This window comes from Podarcis muralis, chromosome 4 (genome assembly GCF_964188315.1).
Source record: "Podarcis muralis chromosome 4, rPodMur119.hap1.1, whole genome shotgun sequence".
Lineage (NCBI taxonomy): Eukaryota > Metazoa > Chordata > Lepidosauria > Squamata > Lacertidae > Podarcis > Podarcis muralis.
Window position 1 is genome coordinate 80429525 of NC_135658.1, and position 18955 is coordinate 80448479.

General features: G+C 40.4%; 1 protein-coding gene across 4 annotated transcripts in view; it reads right to left on the reverse strand.

Moving 5' to 3' along the window:
- The window catches only part of ARHGEF7 (Rho guanine nucleotide exchange factor 7), an 82652-nt gene that overhangs the window by 13334 nt on the left and 50363 nt on the right, over positions 1-18955 (reverse strand). For 3 of the 4 annotated variants that reach the window (XM_028728119.2, XM_077927670.1, XM_028728120.2), the window contains exons 14-18: positions 17605-17683; positions 16074-16213; positions 15416-15640; positions 12997-13090; positions 12115-12204 (exon numbers count right to left, since the gene is read on the reverse strand). In XM_028728119.2, coding sequence (XP_028583952.1) covers positions 12115-12204; positions 12997-13090; positions 15416-15640; positions 16074-16213; positions 17605-17683 — 628 coding nt within the window. Of the gene's footprint in view, positions 1-6226; positions 6404-12114; positions 12205-12996; positions 13091-15415; positions 15641-16073; positions 16214-17604; positions 17684-18955 lie in introns of all 4 variants that reach the window. The other variant, XM_028728118.2, reaches the window with a different exon arrangement.

Sequence of the window (18955 nt, forward strand, 5' to 3'; positions counted from 1 at the left end):
CACCTTGTACAGGTTTCTATCTTGTCTTTTCATGAAAATGGTCTCAAGAAATGAAGAGACCACAAGATGAGGAAAGGATAATATATTTTTATATAGCAGATCACCTGTATTCACTTTTTAAAAACAGAAGGACGAGAGGACATATATTTAAAAGGTATATATTTTAAACTCAACAAGCTGTAGATTCTTGCAGCACTGAGTAGGGAAAAAAATCTAATCCTACCATTCATTCTGGATCATAGCCTGCCGGCTTAACCGGAAAACATCTGAAGAGTTTTAACTGTGTTTACTTAAGTTAATTGGATTTCCCTAGCACAATACAAAGCTGATGAAGCATTTGGGTATGCTTTTGGAACTAAAACAATATACACAACAGTACTGCTCATATTGAAAGTCTGCTTCTGAATACCTTTAGCCAAAAACCTACAAGTGTTGCATTTCAGAGTGAAAATTGACTGGCAAGTGTCACCTGGCAAAATATTAATTAGTTGAGTCAACCATTAACAGAACATTTTATTGGCTTGGGTCTTAATTTTCCTTCCCTGAAAGGAACACAGTTCATGGAGGAGGAATTCCCCATCTCCCACTACCGACCCCTACCTGCCCAACCCAATAAATGCTATTGGCAGATGGGGGACTCTTGGAAGTAGTGTGGATCATGATGTGAGGTGCTGCAGGAAATCACTGATGTTTACATTAACAAAAGAATAACTTCGGATTTGAGACCTTGTATTTATGAAGTCAGTTGTTTATGCTTTGCAATATTCAAACTAATAAAGGGAAAATATTTAATTGTGCTTTATTTTAAGGCCAATACCATGGATTACTGTTACAATTAAGCTTCATGTTCACTTCTAAATAAAATTTCTTTATCTCTGTTTTCAACATTAGGTGTTTACATAACACTTTTCTGCATTTTATTCCTTTAGCTGTTGCTCCCACCTTACCACCCATCCTATTATTCTTCAGTTTTATACTGTCAATATTTGCATATGGAAATGCACTGAAAATTTATGTAGCTAAACAAGCATGTCATAAATCATTTTACGTCACAGACAATGACCAATATTCTTTATTACCAAGAACAAGTGATGAGCATAAAAAACCTCAATGTCTGAGTTCACACGTAATGCTAAACCATGGTTAATATCAACCAAGGTTTATAAACCAATAATAAACCAAGCCTCATGAGCATGAGCTTGTTCATGATTAACAAACCAAGGTTAAGATGGTTAACAAACCAAGATTAAGATTCTATTGTTTGGACAATAGAAAAATGTGATTTAATAAACCATGGCTTAGCATTACATGCTAACCAAGTCAATAAATTATTTCAGGGAACTACTGAAATAAAAATCTGTTAAAACAGACTTATAGCCTGATCCTCATTTTACTCAGAAGAAAATTTTGCCATCCAATGAGACTTAATTCCTAAGTAAGCATATACAAGATTGCAGTCTTAAGAGACACAAAACTCCAATGTTACAAAGTTACAGTATTAGCTCCTGTATTTTGGCAAAGGAAGTCAGAGGAAAGTGCACATTGTTTCCCTTTTTTTTTTTTTTTTTTTTTTTGGAGTTTTAAGGAATGACACAGGAATACTTACTTCAGAAAGAGACCTGCTCATAAATCCCTAACTGATATGGATGCTCAGTAGGGAAAAAAGCAGTCGTGATTAGTTCAGATGAATTGCCAACATAGCAGTAACAATACAAATATTTACATAGCAGGACCTTTTCCAGTATTTTACTTAGTTCAAACAATGACAATGTTTAAGAACAACAACATCACACAAATTTACTTTTTGAAAATCCAGGTACCTCGTTGAAAATTCTGTGGCTCTCAAGAGCCAGTGGATGGATATATGCTCTATCCAAATCTAGTCACTTCTCATGGGTGCCAGAGCACCGCCACATCAGAAAGGTCCCTCACTCACCTGGGATGCCCCACTGGATCTGCTGCTATTTATACTATTGATCAGCCTACACAACAGAGCTCCAAATGTGTAAACAAATACCCTGAAAACATCTGAGACATTTCTCACTAATTTTTTCTTTAAGTCACTTAAGCATGCTCCCTGCCAAATAACACTACCTTATTAAAATGTATTGAATCATGGGTACCCTGATCCAGCAAATAAAATCTGCATACACAGCTGATGTTTCCCATCTAATCTAGAAAGACACATTTGATGCAGATGAACACCCACAACCTGAGGTCACCCACTGCACACAATGAAACGCAACTACAGTAGTACCAGAGCCATGTTCTATAAATAGCAAATAACTGGAAATTTAGAACTTTACAGGGTGGTTGTTGTCATTTTTAGAAAGCTAAAACCCTACATAAAGCAAAATCTGTGTGAAATAATTCATCAGAGCACAAAAGGTGTTACATATACACACACCCAGGCCCTAAATGAAACACTTTTAGTTTAGTGCTTGGCTTCCATATTGCTTGACTACATCCAAAAGGAATATTTTTTAAAAGAAATTATAAAAAGCTGCCCTTTTCAGAGCATAATAATTTTAATATTAAAGGCATAGGCTAGTAAATGCAAAATTTATTTCAACTGTACATAACAGAAACCTTTTTTTAAAAAAACAAAAAGAAAACACGCAGTTGTTATATGCCACCACAAACAAGAAAATGCAAACTGTACAATACAATGCACATTCAGATATACATCTATTATAATTGTCTTCAAAAGTCAGTAACTTACTAAAGATGGCTTCTCCCATTCACAAATGAAATGAACAATATATATATTTGTTCTTTTTTAAAACATCACTATATACACATTTTATTGTGTTTTGGCATGATTATGCAAAACACACAATTAATAATAGCTTACTGTCACCTTATAGCAAATACTTATTGAATGGCAGTATCATTTAAGCTGTGTGAAAGGGACTGACAATGGCTCACACCTAACATTCTAATTCAAATTCTGTACGCCTTCATTTTAATACTAACTGTACACACTTATCTTACAGATTGTATAACATTAGGTACCATTATTAATATCATTTAAGTTTCACAAAAATAAAACACTAAAACTTTGGGCTGAATACCACCATTTTAACACTGGATTATTATTATTATAATTATTTTTTAACGCTGGTTGCATTAACACTTCTGATCCATTCACAAAAGCCAGCAGTCTGCCACAGTGAGAACACTGATAAGGACCTTTTAATGGCATGGTTAAACCAAAGAAAATTACCGTAACAAGACTCCATTGTTCTGATGGTTCGCAGCTCTTGTAATAATTAATGGTGGCAATTTTTTCAGAGCTTTGGATATTCAAAATTAGTTAAACATAATTCTGAGAAGGGGGGGAGTTCCAAGGAAACCATGGTATACCATATCCATAATACATTATCTTGAGAGCAACAGAATCAATTAAAAAGCTTTCAGCCACTGTAAGAAACATCTATTGTCTAAAAGCCAGAACACGATTGCTTAAATTTATGCCTTCAATGTTGTCTGTTTTGCTTTTAAACTGAGCTTTGAGAATTCTCAGGGTCAAATTAGGCTTTATGCAGCAGACATGTTTGAACAGTTTCCTGGTTTACCTTTTTTGTTTTTATGAAGGGCAACAGAGACCTGGCCATTTTGACTCAAGCTGCCTCCTTCCAGCTGCTTCTGCACTTGTGGTATATGTGCATGAGTACCCTATATATTTTCCCCCAAGGAAGGAAAGCATTCCAGAAGGGGCAACATTTTGAAAAGGAAGATGTTCCGAATGTAGTGTGCTAAGAAAACCCACCCCTGCCATTTCCCTACTCAAAACTTGAGCCGAATCCTATAAACCACTGGAACTGCAGCATAAGCCTCCTGTTGCTACCACAAGGGTGCAGCGGGAGCTAGAAAGTGACTCAATCCCCAGTAAAACAGCAGCTAACAGCTCTGTAGATTGGTGCTCCTGGCTGATCCCTCTGGGATACTGCTATGCTGCATACGGTTCCTCATGTTACTCTCTGCAGCCTTAGGGATGGGCAAAGGTAGAGCAACTACAATGAAATGCTGGTATTAAGTCAAGGCTGTAGCAGCAGGTAGCTTACTGGTTAAGTGGGGCCAGACTGCAAGCAGTGTCTTGCCTTCCACACCATTTGACCTGAAGTAAACCTCCCTCTCTCTCTCCAGCCAAAACTGGACCATCGGCTGGCCGTTGAATTAGGTGCAGCTGAAACAGGTCCATGCTATTTCATTGCTAACAATCCTCTCTTGAGTGCTTCAGTTTGGGGACATTTATTCATAAATTGCTTAAAGTTAAGTGCAAGTAATTTTACATCTACTGGGTTGGTTAGTTTGTTTGTTCCTTAGGCCCATTGTATCCTGTTCAGCCATTAAGCAGTGGAAACTAAAGATTACCTGCATAGATGTTTGTTGTCATCTGAGGAGTCATAATCTTTTATGGTTAAGTTTCTAGAAAGCAGTAATAGAACATTATGCTTGGTTTAATTTATTCAAAGAATGATGTTAGGACAGTGAGTACAGTAGTTTCAGCATCCTAGGGGGAAAGAAGTTGCCAGTTTCTAATAGCAATTCTGATTCTTTGTTGTTTTATTTTAGATTACATTTCCTAGTAATTTTATCTGCAAAACAGAGCTCCCCAAAAAGTATATTGGGCTCCTATAATACAAAAAAGTATCTCAAAGTATTCAATGGTACTATCAGTGTTATTTTTCTAGAAAAAGAGGTGTCAGAACTCACAAATGAGCACCTCTCTTATAACAGCAATGGCCCCCACCTGAGGAGTTCAGAGACTGATTTCTGGTGAGTTCTGGCTGAAAAAGCAGCCCTGGGTACTATTAATCCAAATGAAAAGTGTGCTTATGAAACAAATTAATAGACTTATAGTCATACCTCGGAAGTCAAATGGAAACTGTTCCAGAAGTCCATTTGACTTCCAAAATGTTCAGAAACCAGGGCATGGCTTCCGATTGGCTGCAGCCAATCGGAAGCCGTGTCGGACGTTTGGGTTCCAAAGAACGCTCACAAACCGGAACACTCACTTCCGGATTTGCTGCGTTCAGGAGCCAAAACGTTTGAGTCGCAGGGCATTCAACTTCCGAGGTACTACTGTAGTTACATGCAATTGCAGACATAAGAAAGATCTGGAGAGCTGAACGAATTTCAAAAAGTCAACAGGGAGAGACATGGCACTTCCAAAAACTGGACATTTTTAAAAAGGAATCTTAGCAAGTGTTTTTATCGTCAAATAAAATTTAGGAATTCCTTCCTACCGCAGAAAGTAATGATTTACTGTTGCACATGTATTGGTTAACATTGCCTTATAACTTATCAGCCACAGGCCAGAGAGCTTTTTTAGACACAGGAGCTTACGAAGCCTTCAGCGCACTGACATTCTTTTTGTCACACCAGGCAGCTGTGCTGAAAACTGCTTTTGAAATTCCCTTAAGTATCAAACTTGGTCTGCTGTGAAGATAGGGGAAGGAAGGGTCTGCTGTTAAAGGAAACAAATCCAAATCCCTGATGGATGTGCAGAGCTAGCTGCAGAACTCTCTGACTTGTAGGCATAAAGCGGCAGTGAACTTCACCTTGCCAACAGTTATCGGAACAGTATTTTACAATTGTGAACCATCCCATGCTTGCTCAACTTTTTAAACATATATGTGGTTCTCCCAGCTTTTTAAGAACTGTAGGCAGGATAGTAACACACTTGGTTTGCTCTTCGAAAACGAATACACAGAGTTAACTGCATATACAACTCTCTGGGATTTTCCTTGTACATTTATGCAGTTGTTGTGTTTGGTTTTCCCTGCTTTATTGTTAATACACACCAACCTAAACACTGTAAGGCTAAATGGATTTCCATACAGATGGCACAAGTGTTGCTTCACAGAATACGAGCCATGTGCTGTAAAAATGGGGCTGGGAAGGGGGAAAGGAAATAAGTGTTATGGCTACACCGAAACTTAAAAACCAAACAAAAACTAGACCATTCATAGCTACATATCAATGCTCCCAATCTTTATATAAAAAAGAGATCCTATTAGTGTATCCCAACAAGGTGTGACTGTAGTATCAGAAATTGGTTTTCCCCCACCCCAAAGGTTGTTAAAATATCACATTAAAAGAGACAAGGAACTGCAAGAAAACATCTAAGAAAAGCAGGCTGTGATACAACAAGCATTTGTTAAGAAAAGCTCAGAAGTGCATTAGTTCTGGTGAGAGATATATGAGCAACAGCTCTTACGAGATGTAGACCCCATTCTGTAACTATGGGCTGTCCATATACTGTCATAGTCAGAGTCTTCAGAGAGGTCGGAAGGCTCCAAACGAGAAAGGCTACTGCGACGACCCAAGGAGTCTAGACTTGATTGGTCATCATCAGCCAAGACGTGATTATGCATCAGGTCAGTGCCTTGCCATGCTAAGGATGTATGGGGTGAAATGAAATGGTGGATGTAGACAGGCAAAGGTGGGATGAGGAGGAGAACATACAGGATAAGCCACAACCAAAACACATGAAAACAAAAGCAAAAGGTGACGGGAAGAAAAGGAAAAGAGAAAATATTGTTAAAAAGGCACCAAATCTTGCTGTCCTTATTTTGGCTGGGTTTTATGTACAAATTACATTTTTTTTAAAAAAAGAAAAGACATTTGTCACAATAAGAATCTGAATTTGTTTTGGTTGGCTTGGATACAGACTTGAGACTTTCCTAGAGGACACCCATTTAAATCCATGGGACTTAAGAGTAAGTTCCAGTGATTTCAATGGACCTACTCCAAGCATGACCGGCAGCACAATCCTATGTGTGTCTTCCCAGAAGTAAGCTTACAGGACTTACTCCCAGGTAAAGGTGTACAAGATTGCATCAAAGTCTGGGTCCAACCCACAGTCACATTTAGAAGGTGCTTCTGCTTGCAGATTCATTTTAATGCTATTAGGACCAATTACTCTGGTTAAAATTGGGTATTTAAAAATGAAAATAAGTGGAAGCACAGACTAATGTATCAAAAGAGCAGTCTCTATTGGTTTTTTTAATGAAAAGATTTCTTACGGATCTGCTGTTTTGCATTTCCAGAAGAAAAGTCTTCTGAAAAGTGCTATAAAGCCAATCTAAATGTAAACCAAATCAGACATTTTTTAAAAATAAAATGTTTAAAGTATTCTGGATTTAAGTGGAGTTCAGCTGTCACTGATCTAAGTCTATGTGCCCACTTTATTATTCGCTACCTCTAAATCACTTCCCCCTTATAAGTGGATTTCAGCCATATTGTCCTTCATGAGAGGGCCTTGGTTAGGCCTGGGCGATGTACTGATACATCACCTAGGACCGGTTTGAGGACCAGAGTGCGATGGCATCTTCACTCGGTGGCATATCACGGGTGAGGCTTGCCTGTGCCTGACTCCGCCGCCACCAGCGCCTGGAAGAAGGAACGAGCTGCATTGACCCCAACCCCACAAGGCTGAGGGACCTGAGGCACCACCGCTCCCTCGCAGAACCAGGGCAGATGCAGTTTGTTCCTCCCTCCACTTTTCAACATCATGATGTCTCACTATATTGTGATGTTTGGCTGGTGATACATCATGATGTTGAAAAGCTGACATCGCCCAGCCCTAGTCTTCCCATGGAGAACTACTTGGGGGGGGGGGTTGAAATTAGTAACAAGGAGCTGTCAGCACTCTACCATCCCACACAAAGACTTTTCTGGGAGACTATGTGAGAAATGCCATTTCTCCACAGGAACTATTCCAAACCATGCCCGTGGAAGGAAAAACTTGGCCCCAGAAGATTTAGCTTGAAAAATAAAGGAGAATCTTAAAGTGATGCAAAACTGGATTCTCAAGAGAAACAGAAGGCTCACTAACTGTACAGACACCTAACATAGCAAGTATTGGATCAGTCTGATCCAGGGAACGAAAACCCATGTAGGAGCTAAGGCCCAATTCACATGTGCAATCTCTGGGTTTGGTACCCTCTGGAAATAATTACGTACAGCCACACGCAGCTGCTTGCACAAGCAATGTTTTGTACAGCTGCAGCCAGTTCAGCAGCACCAACACATCTGAACACCCCACATCAGAGGAGGTTTGTAGCAGCTTAGTCAAAATAGCCATGGTCATATGGGTTGATGTGTTAGGCAAATGTAACGCCGGAGCTGCTGCTGTGGCGCTGCCCTTTCCATCATCAACCATGCTGCAGACTGGACATGTGAAGAGGGCCCCCCAAATCTGTCGCTCCCACAGATTCTCTATTTGCTTCAATGGAGGGAAGAAAACTGTACACACAGAAGCACCGTGTGCACATTGTGGCACACATGGATTTCCCTACAAGTGATCGCAGACCATTCATACAGACGTTAAAAACAAACTAACCCAGGGCTTACAAGGGAAGCTGGGCTCCACCTGCTGCTCTTCCCACTTGTTTTCAACAATACTTAAGGACCTTTTCACATGATCAGTGAATGGAGTCATGCCCTTATCGGTGGCATTTTAGGCTGTGGGCAATGTTTCTCTAAGTCGCTATTCAATGAATATTCAATATTTTGTCCACATCGCAAAGGCCGGGTAGCCTTGCCACATGGAAGAGAAAAGATGAATATTAGTGACACTAATAGCTGGTGCTCCAGCATCAAGAACTGTGCGGTGAGGTGGGTGTGAGTGGGTGGCCATTGTCTTTTTTGCTGGGAGAGGAAGATGAGGAAACTTTCTAAAACACAAATATGCTAGATTAGCACTCCTATGCTGAACAACCCCAGCAAAAAAGTATGGAAACTGAATAAATGTTTTCAATCTCTCTCTCTCTTAAGGGATTAAAGAATGATGCAGGCACTAACTAGAGGAGAATAATATTCAGTAGGAGCGTTAGTGACGAGCATGATAATAATCCCTAAATGTAATAAAACAAATCCTGGGACCTGTGATGCCTATGCAACCAAATTCCATTTGGCAATTGCAATAGATCTCCGCAGGAAAGGACTGCTTCTCTGCAGTCTCCCCTCAAAAGTAATATACCTCCTTCCAGAAGATGTGTGAACTATACTCAAAAGAAGAAGCAAATACACATTTGCTGCACAACAGATTGATTGTGTGGAAAGGCCCTTAGAAAAATGCTTTTATTGCCCTGAAAGCAGCATAGAGCACACAGAGTTGAAGACATGGTTTAACTAGAAGGAGAAGAGGGGCAGAGGCAGAAACCCTGGTGGCCAGCCATTTTCCTTTTCATGCCCATCTCCCAAAAGCCTTTCACAAAACATGGGGTGTGCTTTTCCATTGGAGAGAAAAGACTTCTGTCCTACCTCTGATGCCACAGATTTCCAGGGCAAGGGGGTTCCCCTATCCCCTGGCCATAGTTAATGTGCATTTCCAGAAGCAACACCTCCAAAATGAGAGATGGACGGTGCTACTAACGGAATTGCAGACCTGCACTATGAGGAACAGTCAGGATGTGAACACAGAGGTGAGGACAGACTGGAAACAAAGAAATGGTGTTGTGCTAAAGGGGCCTATTTAGCTATTGCATGTCCTCTCGAGTCTGATGCAGGCACACACGTTTCCCAGTCTCCTAAACCACACACAAGAGACTGAGAAGCATTACATCTATACTTGGCCTCATTCCTAAAGCACAAGGCCAAATCCTGTTCCTTCTGCCAATTCCTGTTAAATTACACCTGGGCAGATAATTTTAAAAAACAAAAACAAATATAATTTTAACAATATCAGCAGCCTTGAAAAAAAGAAGCCGTGCATCTAATAGCTATTACCTTTATTTTCATTGCAGATAAATGCAAATAAAAGCTGCAGATTTTTTGATGTATGCAATGAAATTTATTGCACTATGTATATTTACAAAATATACATAGAAAGGGGGAAACGGCAAAAAAGCAAAATACATTTTGTACCAGCTGTGAGCTTCCGTAAACACACTGTTGCATAAACTAAAAAAAAAAAATATGCTTCACAAAACACTTCTTTTCACTTTGTGTTTTTTTCTTATAAAAATAATGACAAACACCAACTGAGCACAGTTGTGCCATTCAAAACATCAGCAATTTATCTGATCCCACCCTAGTGCAATCGCCCATAGAAACGTAATAGCTGCCACTTCAAAACAATTGTAGGACTAGAATAAAGTCTGATTTTAGAAAAGAATGATTAAAACAGCCTAAACGTAACAGCACAAAGACATAACACAGCACCAACGATTTGATACCGTGGCTTACAAACATTACGAACCTTTTCATAAAGGTTCTAACCAGAAAATCTAAATATGAAAAGACTAAAAAGTAGTCCTACAATAAATTCCTAAGAATTAAACAGGTCAAATTTCAGTTATTGGTGGACATGTATGACCTCTGATTAATGATCCAAAGCAGCAAGCAGCATGAGAGTCTTAGCTCCCAGTCTAGTAAGACTGGCACTGGCATTAGATATTCTCAACAATACATGTTGCTGAAAACCTGATTAAATGTAAGAAGTTTGAATAGACAAAACCCAAACCAATGTCTACATTGATTTCTGCCAATAGCAAACTATTTGACGAATTTGGAGCATGGAAATATAGATTGTAAACTAGTTTTATAGACTAATGGCAAAACTGTGCAAACTGGAATAAACCAAAGAGTATTTTATTCCCTTATGTAGATGTGATACATGCTGGCAGATTCTCCTGATAGGTGCAATGCTTTACTTACAATAGAGGATCTCCACCATTGCAGCCTTGTTTAAGATTAAATAACCTGGGTCCTCAAGACACAGTGTAAGTTGGATATATATCTGAGTAATTGAAAACAGCAGCTTTGCTCAACATACAGGTATTTACAAAAATACATATATTTTTTTCTGGAATAAAGGGGAATTATTGATATCTGTAACAAAAAAAAATTTAAACTGCTATTAGTTGTTTATGCCCCGTTACCTTTTTTTAAAAAAGTAAAACTAAATGTCTCTTAAATGCCTTTGAAAAAATGCACATCTCACTGAATATGATGCCCTACAATCAACACTTAACCATTCTTAAAAAGAAAATTTTTGACTTAGGGTATTGAAGATCACCTGTTCCTAGACACAAGTTTTATGCACAATTAATAGTTTTTTAAGACTTGCTGCATCAATAAATGAACATTTAGGATGGGCTTCAGCATCATCTGTGCTAACATACAAAACCATGACAATCTACCAAGTTTGTAAGGATATTACTCCAGAAGTGGAAAGGTTAGAGTAGGGCTGAAATGCTTATGGCAGCAATTTCCAAACTGTAGCACGAGAGATTGTGATGTGTGCCTTGCATGCACTACTTTATACCTCTCAGAGAAGACAGTCCTTAGACAACTTATATATCTTCTTTCTCCATTATGTGAGGAGTGACATCATCCCAAACAGAGGAAGTAAGGATGTACAGGAAATGCCTATCACAACCCACGTTGGAGCGGAAAGGCACTATCTCTGAAACTTGGCTGATTAGACAACGGAAATGGCAGAAGGCTATTAAATGGGTTGCCTCTGCAAAGTTGAAAGAAGGATCTCTGTTCCCTATTCTAAGAGCTGACTGAGAAAATGCACATTTATCTTTCTGAGTGTCACTTGAAGTGTGCCTCCAATTCGAACCACACCTTAGCAATCAAACATTTAGAAAATACTGGTTTAGAATGGTAGTTTACAGTCCTCTTATTCTAGAATAGCCCTGTGGCATTTCCAGTGACTTCAGTTGGGTAAGTCTAAAACAAATGGGTGCATGGACTACAAGTGTTGGCACAAATATCCAAAACGAAAATGTTAGTATGCATTAATTCGAGAAATCCAGTATGAAAACATGGCAGTCACTGCTCTGTTCACAGGCCTGACCCTTACAGTGCTTCTCCGATGGCTGAATCTTGGAACTGTCCCGAGTGTGGGGTGCAAACGACCACAAAATGTCACCTGCCAAACTTGCGCCACTATGCAGAACAAGCTGTATTTACATCATTGCAAATATTTTTACCTGTGCTATTCTTAGCACATTTCTCTGATAATCACTTGACATGCCACTTGTCAGCCAAAAGAAGATGAAGGAGAAGAGCTGGAGTCACCACTAGAGATATTGCTTACTGAATAAATAGGACAGTTGTAATGTTATTTATGTTTTTTCTAAAACTTACTTGAATTTAATGTTTGGCGTGTTTTGGCACTTGTGCAGTAAGCTTCAATGACTTTTAGAATCTGAGCATCTTCCTCTAATGCAGCAGTACCTGCAGAAAATAAAAAGGTGTTGGTCAATTCAAGACAACATTAACAGATGCAACAGCTGGCACACCAATCCCATACACATACCTTTGAAAGCATCAACTGTCTTATGTCAACATGGCCATGGCATCCTGTCTTCCTGGGTCTTGACCTGCTGCATGAGCACCTATCTCCACTAATCCTGTATACCCCTAGGTGATTCTCCTAGGTGACTTCGCACAGTGACTATTGTTGCTAGTATGGTGCTGCTAGACCCTACCGCTTCGCCAGCATGGTATCATTCAACGCAACAAAATGTGTGAAATGTTAATTTCTTGCTGAGATAATGTAAAAACGCTTGCCTATCACAGGGCAGTCCTGTTAGCAACAACTAGCTGTGGAATGGTGACTGCTGCCTTGGCGTTCAGAACATTAAGCTGTATCCAAATGAGTCATGCTCAACATTAGATCCGCAGAAATCAATGGACTTTTAAGTTAGTCAGGACTAATTCAAGTCTGCTGATTTTAATGGGCCTAGCTCTGAATGTGACTTAGATGTGTACAGCTTATTATACCTGCATTTATGAAAGGAAGTAAGAGCAAGCCATATAACCAATGACCTTGTAAGTTTAAGCTGAACGCTATGGATTTTCAGCCAAGGGTGGGCAGAAGGTATTGGTAGATCCAAGTGGTAGATCCAAATGGTTTGCAGTAAATCAGCAAAGATTCTGATTCCCAGTTGTTTAACAACAGTGATTTTTGGACTAAGCAGAAGGAATGAAAAGCTTTCACTCGCCCACACAGCAAAACACACTTACTTTTTCTCAGTGAAAACTCTTCTTCTGATGGTTTCCGTTCAGGTTTTCGCTTGGGCAGTAGTTTTTTCATGGTTTTGGGACTTTTGCTGAGATCCTGAAGTTAAAAGAAAAAGGGAGAAAAAACACAGATACATACAAACACAGTGAAAACCTACTTGTGTCAAGGTATCAAAACACACCAATAGAATAGCAATTCACTATTACAAACTCTCATTCACGTGAACCATTTCTCCCCATTCTGGGTTGTTGCAGAGAAATACATAACAATAAAAATGGTGGGGTTTTTTCATTATTGATTAATGTTTATATTCAACTTTTATATTAGTGCAAAACGTAGCTAACAAGAATCAAGTTTGCATAAATAACTACAATTTAAAATCACAACATAAGAATCATAAGAATCTGATGGAGAAATGATAAGCCGGTTTTGGTCTTCTGACACATGGGACTCAGCTAGACTGATAAAGAAAAGCGATTTACAGTCGTACCTTGGAAGTTGAACGGAATCCGTTCCAGAAGTCCGTTTGACTTCTGAAATGTTCGGAAACCAAAGTGTGCCTTCTGATTGGCTATAGGAAGCTCCTGCAGCCAATCGGAAGCCGCAGAATCCCAGTCAGACATTCGGCTTCCAAAAGAACATTTGAAAACCGGAATAATCATTTCCGGTTTTTGATCGTTTGGGAACCAGAATGTTCCACTCCCAAGGTGTTCGGGAGCCAAGGTATGACTGTATATGTGTTGTATGTGCGATATAACATTGTGCCACCAGATGGCGATTTGGAGTCCTATTTTTCTCCACCTGTTTTCCCTGTTTAAATTTACAACGCTTTAAACTGAAACGCTTCTTTGATGTGTCTAAATCCAGCCACAGCCTTCTATTGTGGATGTAGCCTCGAGAGCTCAACTTAGCACATTTCCTTGGCTTCCAACAGTTGACAAATAATAAATTTCCAGCTGTATCCAGTGAAATCATCCCGCCCCCACCAAGGTACTTCCTCTCCCCCTCCTCTCCCTGTGTGTCCCCCAAATCTGCTCCAGAAGCCCTAAAGCAGGTAGGGATGCACAAGTGAGGAGAGGGAGAAGAAGTTCCAATGCACAGGTGGAAGTTATTGTGCTAATAGGATGATGATACAACCCTGTGCATTAAATTAGGGTGCTGAAAAGAGGAGACCAACAGACACAGAGCACTTCAGTTCTGCTGAGCAAACAAGCTAATTTACAGGAATTCCAAGATATGCTAGTCTGTCTGTAAACTAGACATCTGTTTAAAAGGTGGACAAGGAAGTGGTGGAAAAACATGACAGAAGTCTACTGAATGGCCTGAGTCAAATGTGTTTGCACACTGGGTCTCTCCTTGCCCTTTTGCTCATGCATATCCAATTCCTCCTCCCTCACGTCCCAGTTTGATCAAATTTTGCCTGGCTCCAATGTAACAGAAAGCTATGGTTTGATCATATCAGAAAGAGAGAGAAGGAATCTGAATATCCAAGAAGAGGAGGAAGTGTATGAGCCCAATATCTGGTCACTGTGGTTTGCTGTTATAAGCCATTGGGCTGCTTTGCCTCTAACACTGAACTATGGCTTATCACTATGTGGATATGCCCAAGTGAAGTGTTGGGCTCATGTACCCCCAGTCCGCTCCTGTATGATGGACACATCAATTTTACTTTCAGTTTCCAAGCTTCATATGAAGCTGGCTTGTTGAGCAACTATCCATTGTTTCTTCTAAATCAAGATTCCTTGTTTGCACATAATACTAATGGTTTGCACTGAAAGTAATCTCCGTTGTAATCTTCCTTCCAAGCTGCACTGGAGGAGGAAAGCCCCAAGACAAAAAGATTTTGAACTCCTATATAATCTTGCTGCTCTAAAGATATGAGTGTGTGTCGATTTTAGGAGCTGCTATTAATAAAACCCGTTTAAACTATTAAACTACAAGAGACATTTGCTGGGCAAAAACTACTGGTGAAAACAGAAGGCCTGTGCAAATTCAGAAACAGAGCAAACAGGAACCCTGCTGTCTCGATTTCTATTTTTACAATACTAAATTTTGGCTGAGGAAAACTGCAAGTGGCCTGGAGACAGTGAAAGCGCAGCTGAAGGAGGATTTGCTTTTTATACACCAACACACAGGACACATTTTCCCTAGTGTCTGATCCATCATCATTTCAAGAACATTACTCTTTCTATTAAATATTTCCCCCCATCCTTTCTTCCAGTTAGAAATGTGGCTGAAGAGAAAAAGTGTATGGTGTCCCAAAGTCAAATCAGATATTCCCACTCACTGCCTAGAAAGCGCAGTCTTGGTTAATTGTGACTGACTCAATGCAAACTGAATCTCAGCTGGAATCCTTTGTGTTATCCGTACAGAATTGACCTGGAAAGAATTTAGACTTCTCATTGGGTTGCACATGCTCACCTCTTTGTAACAGAGTGCTGCTGAAGGCCTTAATGGAGGTGCAGGCCGCAAGCAGCTCAAACTCCACGGCTTAGGAGTTTTAGGAGGCTCCAGGGGTCCCCAGTTTATAGTGGTATGAGGCGTCCCATGATGTGAAGGATGTGGAAGAGTGTGGTATACTGGAGTCAGGGGCATTTGCTTGCTGTCTGCATGCTTGCTGGATGGTGTTACAGGATGAGAAGGAAGCTGCCAAAATGAACAAACATCACACAAGCAAAGAAAGAACAATCAAAAGGGAATGCCACGTATAACCCTATACCAGTAAGCTTTTGTTATTAAATTTGCTGCAGTAAGACTTAAAAACAGGTTTGTTGGAACTTACCAATCTATTAACACTATGGTATGGTTAGCACATCACATTAAACCATAGCTTAAAATGAGCTATGGTTGAATGTGAATGCTTCTACCTGCTGCAAACAAAACAAATCAGAGTTTGGTTTATCTTTGTGCCTGAACACAAAGTGCTTCTTTCCCCCCAAACAAATCACAATATTTCATTAATACCCTACTTTAACACAGCTCCAACACGGACTACAATTATCAGGATGCATTCGTTTGTCTCCAGGAACACAGGAAAAAATGACCTATTTTAAACCCAATGGTACTAAAGGCCTCTTACCGTGTGAGATGGCACAGAATGAGGTTTAATAGCAGGCATCCCAAGAGTAGTCACTTTGGTTTGCTTCTGCAGATGATCTACCCATTCATGCAAATCTTGTTGGTTGTTACAAGATACCAATATCCGTTCAATCATACTTCCTGGAACCCAACAGAAAATACAGAAGGAAAGAGTGGTTGTGTTGAATTCTCACATTAGCAACAGCCAACACGGCAAAATGCTTTCCTGTTTCAAACAAATGAACATATTCTGCTTCTTAAGGATCAGCACACTTCTCCTGAATCTGGTGTCTCCTCCACATCATCACCTTACCACAATTTGAGAATGAGAAAAGAAGAATGCTTCCAGTTAAACAAGCATTCCTTAAGATTTCTCTTGTCCCTTTAAGGATGAGTAATTCTTGGTTACAGAATATATGGGAGGTTTGCAGGTTACAAATACAAATACAAATGATGTTTAGGGCTTTACTCCCTATGAACCACTACTACCCCTGCACAACGATGGCCACCTCACAGAGAATCACCACTACATCTTCAAGAACCAGCACTCTTGTTTGGAGTGCTACAGTCAGCTAACTCTGCTTAGCAGAGAATATGGCTTGCTCAGGTTTTAGCTGGTGTTAAGTCTCAATATACCTGTGCTGTATAATTTCCAGGCACAAATCAAGGTGCTGATTTTGACCTCTGGAACTCTAAATCAGGGGTGGGGAGCCTATGGCCCTCCAGATGTTATTGGGCTCCAACTTCCATCAGTCCCAGCCAACATGGCAAAAGATTAGGGATGATGGGAGTTGTAGTTCAGCATTATATGGTGGGCCATGTGTTCCTCGCCCACTGACTTGGGCCCTGTCCATCAGAATATCTGTTCCTCTAGTGAATCTCTCTGGGATCAACTGAGGAAGCCTTGCTCCAAATGCCCTACCCCCCACCCGGGACTTACTGTGACTTTGGGAAGGACCTTTTTAGCTGCTGTTCCCCTGTTTTTGGAACAGCCAATCAGTTTGCAAGAGCTTTGGGGGGGGGAGTGCAGTGAAGGCACTAAAATCCCTTTCCACTAAAGCCCTTTTCAGGTGTTCAGCTGGACAGGTGATGACAAAAATATAAAGAGGGAAAGGGACACACAAATGGGCACTGCAGAAAACTTATGAAGATCAGGGTGGAGGAGAAGGAGGCATTGGAGCAGGGCTGACATGTATACTCCTATTCCTCTACCCACTTTCCCCCTTGCATGTGCAGGATGAAGGCTTGAAGTGATTGCTGGCCCAGTGATCGAGTGGATTACAATTCCAGGCATCGAGACCATATTGTTATTTTACTGGTATACTGCTGATTTTTTTACTGGCAAAGCCTGTCTTGAGTTCTTTTTAAAGAAAACAACAACAAACCCACATACTATTTTAAAAATGAATAAATTATAAACAGTATGACGAGAGAGGTCACTTAAAACTGTCTTGTGACTTATTTTTTCAAGCTGGCTTTTGTCACATAAAATGATACAAACAGAACCAGACAGGGAAGCACAAGGACATTACCTGATATTTCAAATGCATTTCTGTGATTTTCACTGTCTTCTAGCTTTGCAATGGTCATGCCTGTTAGCGGCAATTTCCCCTAAAAAACAGATATATCAAACCATTCTTTAAACAAAATCCAAAAACATGGCAGCCTTGTATTTAAGCACTAGCCTAGGAGCCATGGGTGACAAGGAACTGCATGCAGGGAAGCAAGCGTTCTGCCAAACAAAAAGAAGGGAGTTCTCTGTCTCTTCTCTGCCAGCCCCCAGCAGATCAGTAACTTTTGTGAGCTTATTTACATTGATAAATCCTAAAATACATTCAGTAAATGAAAACAAATGTATGAATTGTTTTTGAGCCAGGGGGTGGTTAAGCAAAGATTGGGACACAGCTTGCTCTTGGAGAGTGGTTTATGTTCACTATCCACAGTTCTGCCTTTATGCTCCTTACTTCCTCCTCTACCACAGTAGCAGCAGGCTGAGGAATCTTTTTCAGTCATTGAGGACCACATTCTCTTGTGAAAAACATTGCAGAGGTTGTATGTTCATGGTGGTTGGAGGTGGAAGCAGAAAAAAGGGGTGCGCCTCCTCCACGAGAGGGCAGCAACACGAGAAAGGGCCTTTTCCGCAGTGGATCCCTGCTTGTGGAATGGTCTGCCCAGGAAGGCTTGCCTTGCGTCTTCGTTATCTATCTACAGACATGCCAGTCAAAAGCATTCCTCTTCTCCCAGGCCTTTGGCCACCGTATTTTTCGCTCCATAAGACGCACTTTTTCCCTCCTAAAAAGTAAGGGAAAATGTATGTGCGTCTTATGGAGCGAATGCAGGGGGGAGGCAGGCAGGAAAAGCCCCCAAGAGCCGCACACAAGCTCCGCGCGGCTCCTGTGGGCTTTTCTACGAGGAGGGAGAAGGGACTGATGCAGCCAGTCAGTCCCTTCTCCCTCCTCGTAGAAAAGCCCGCAGGAGCTGCGCGCTCCTTTTTTCTTGATTTCCCCCTCTAAAAACTAGGTGCGCCTTATGGTCAGGTGCGCCTTATGGAGCGAAAAATATGGTAATTAAGCAATCTATAGCATTTTAAACTGTGGAGATGTGTTGTTTTTGTTTGCTATTATGGCACTTTTTGGTGTTTTTATATGATGAAGATGAAGGGCGGTATAGAAATTTAACAATCAAACAAACAAACAAGTGACTCTTGCTGTTGTACGGTAGACTTCATTCCAGTCACACAAAGGTCAGCCATTTCCACAAACATATATATCTCCAGCGAAGCAAGAGGCATTATGACAATTCAAGGCCACATCTGAGCTACACAAAAGTACTTGAGGGTGCCAAGAAGGGGTGGTGAAGGGGGCATGATGTGGGGGAGGGGGA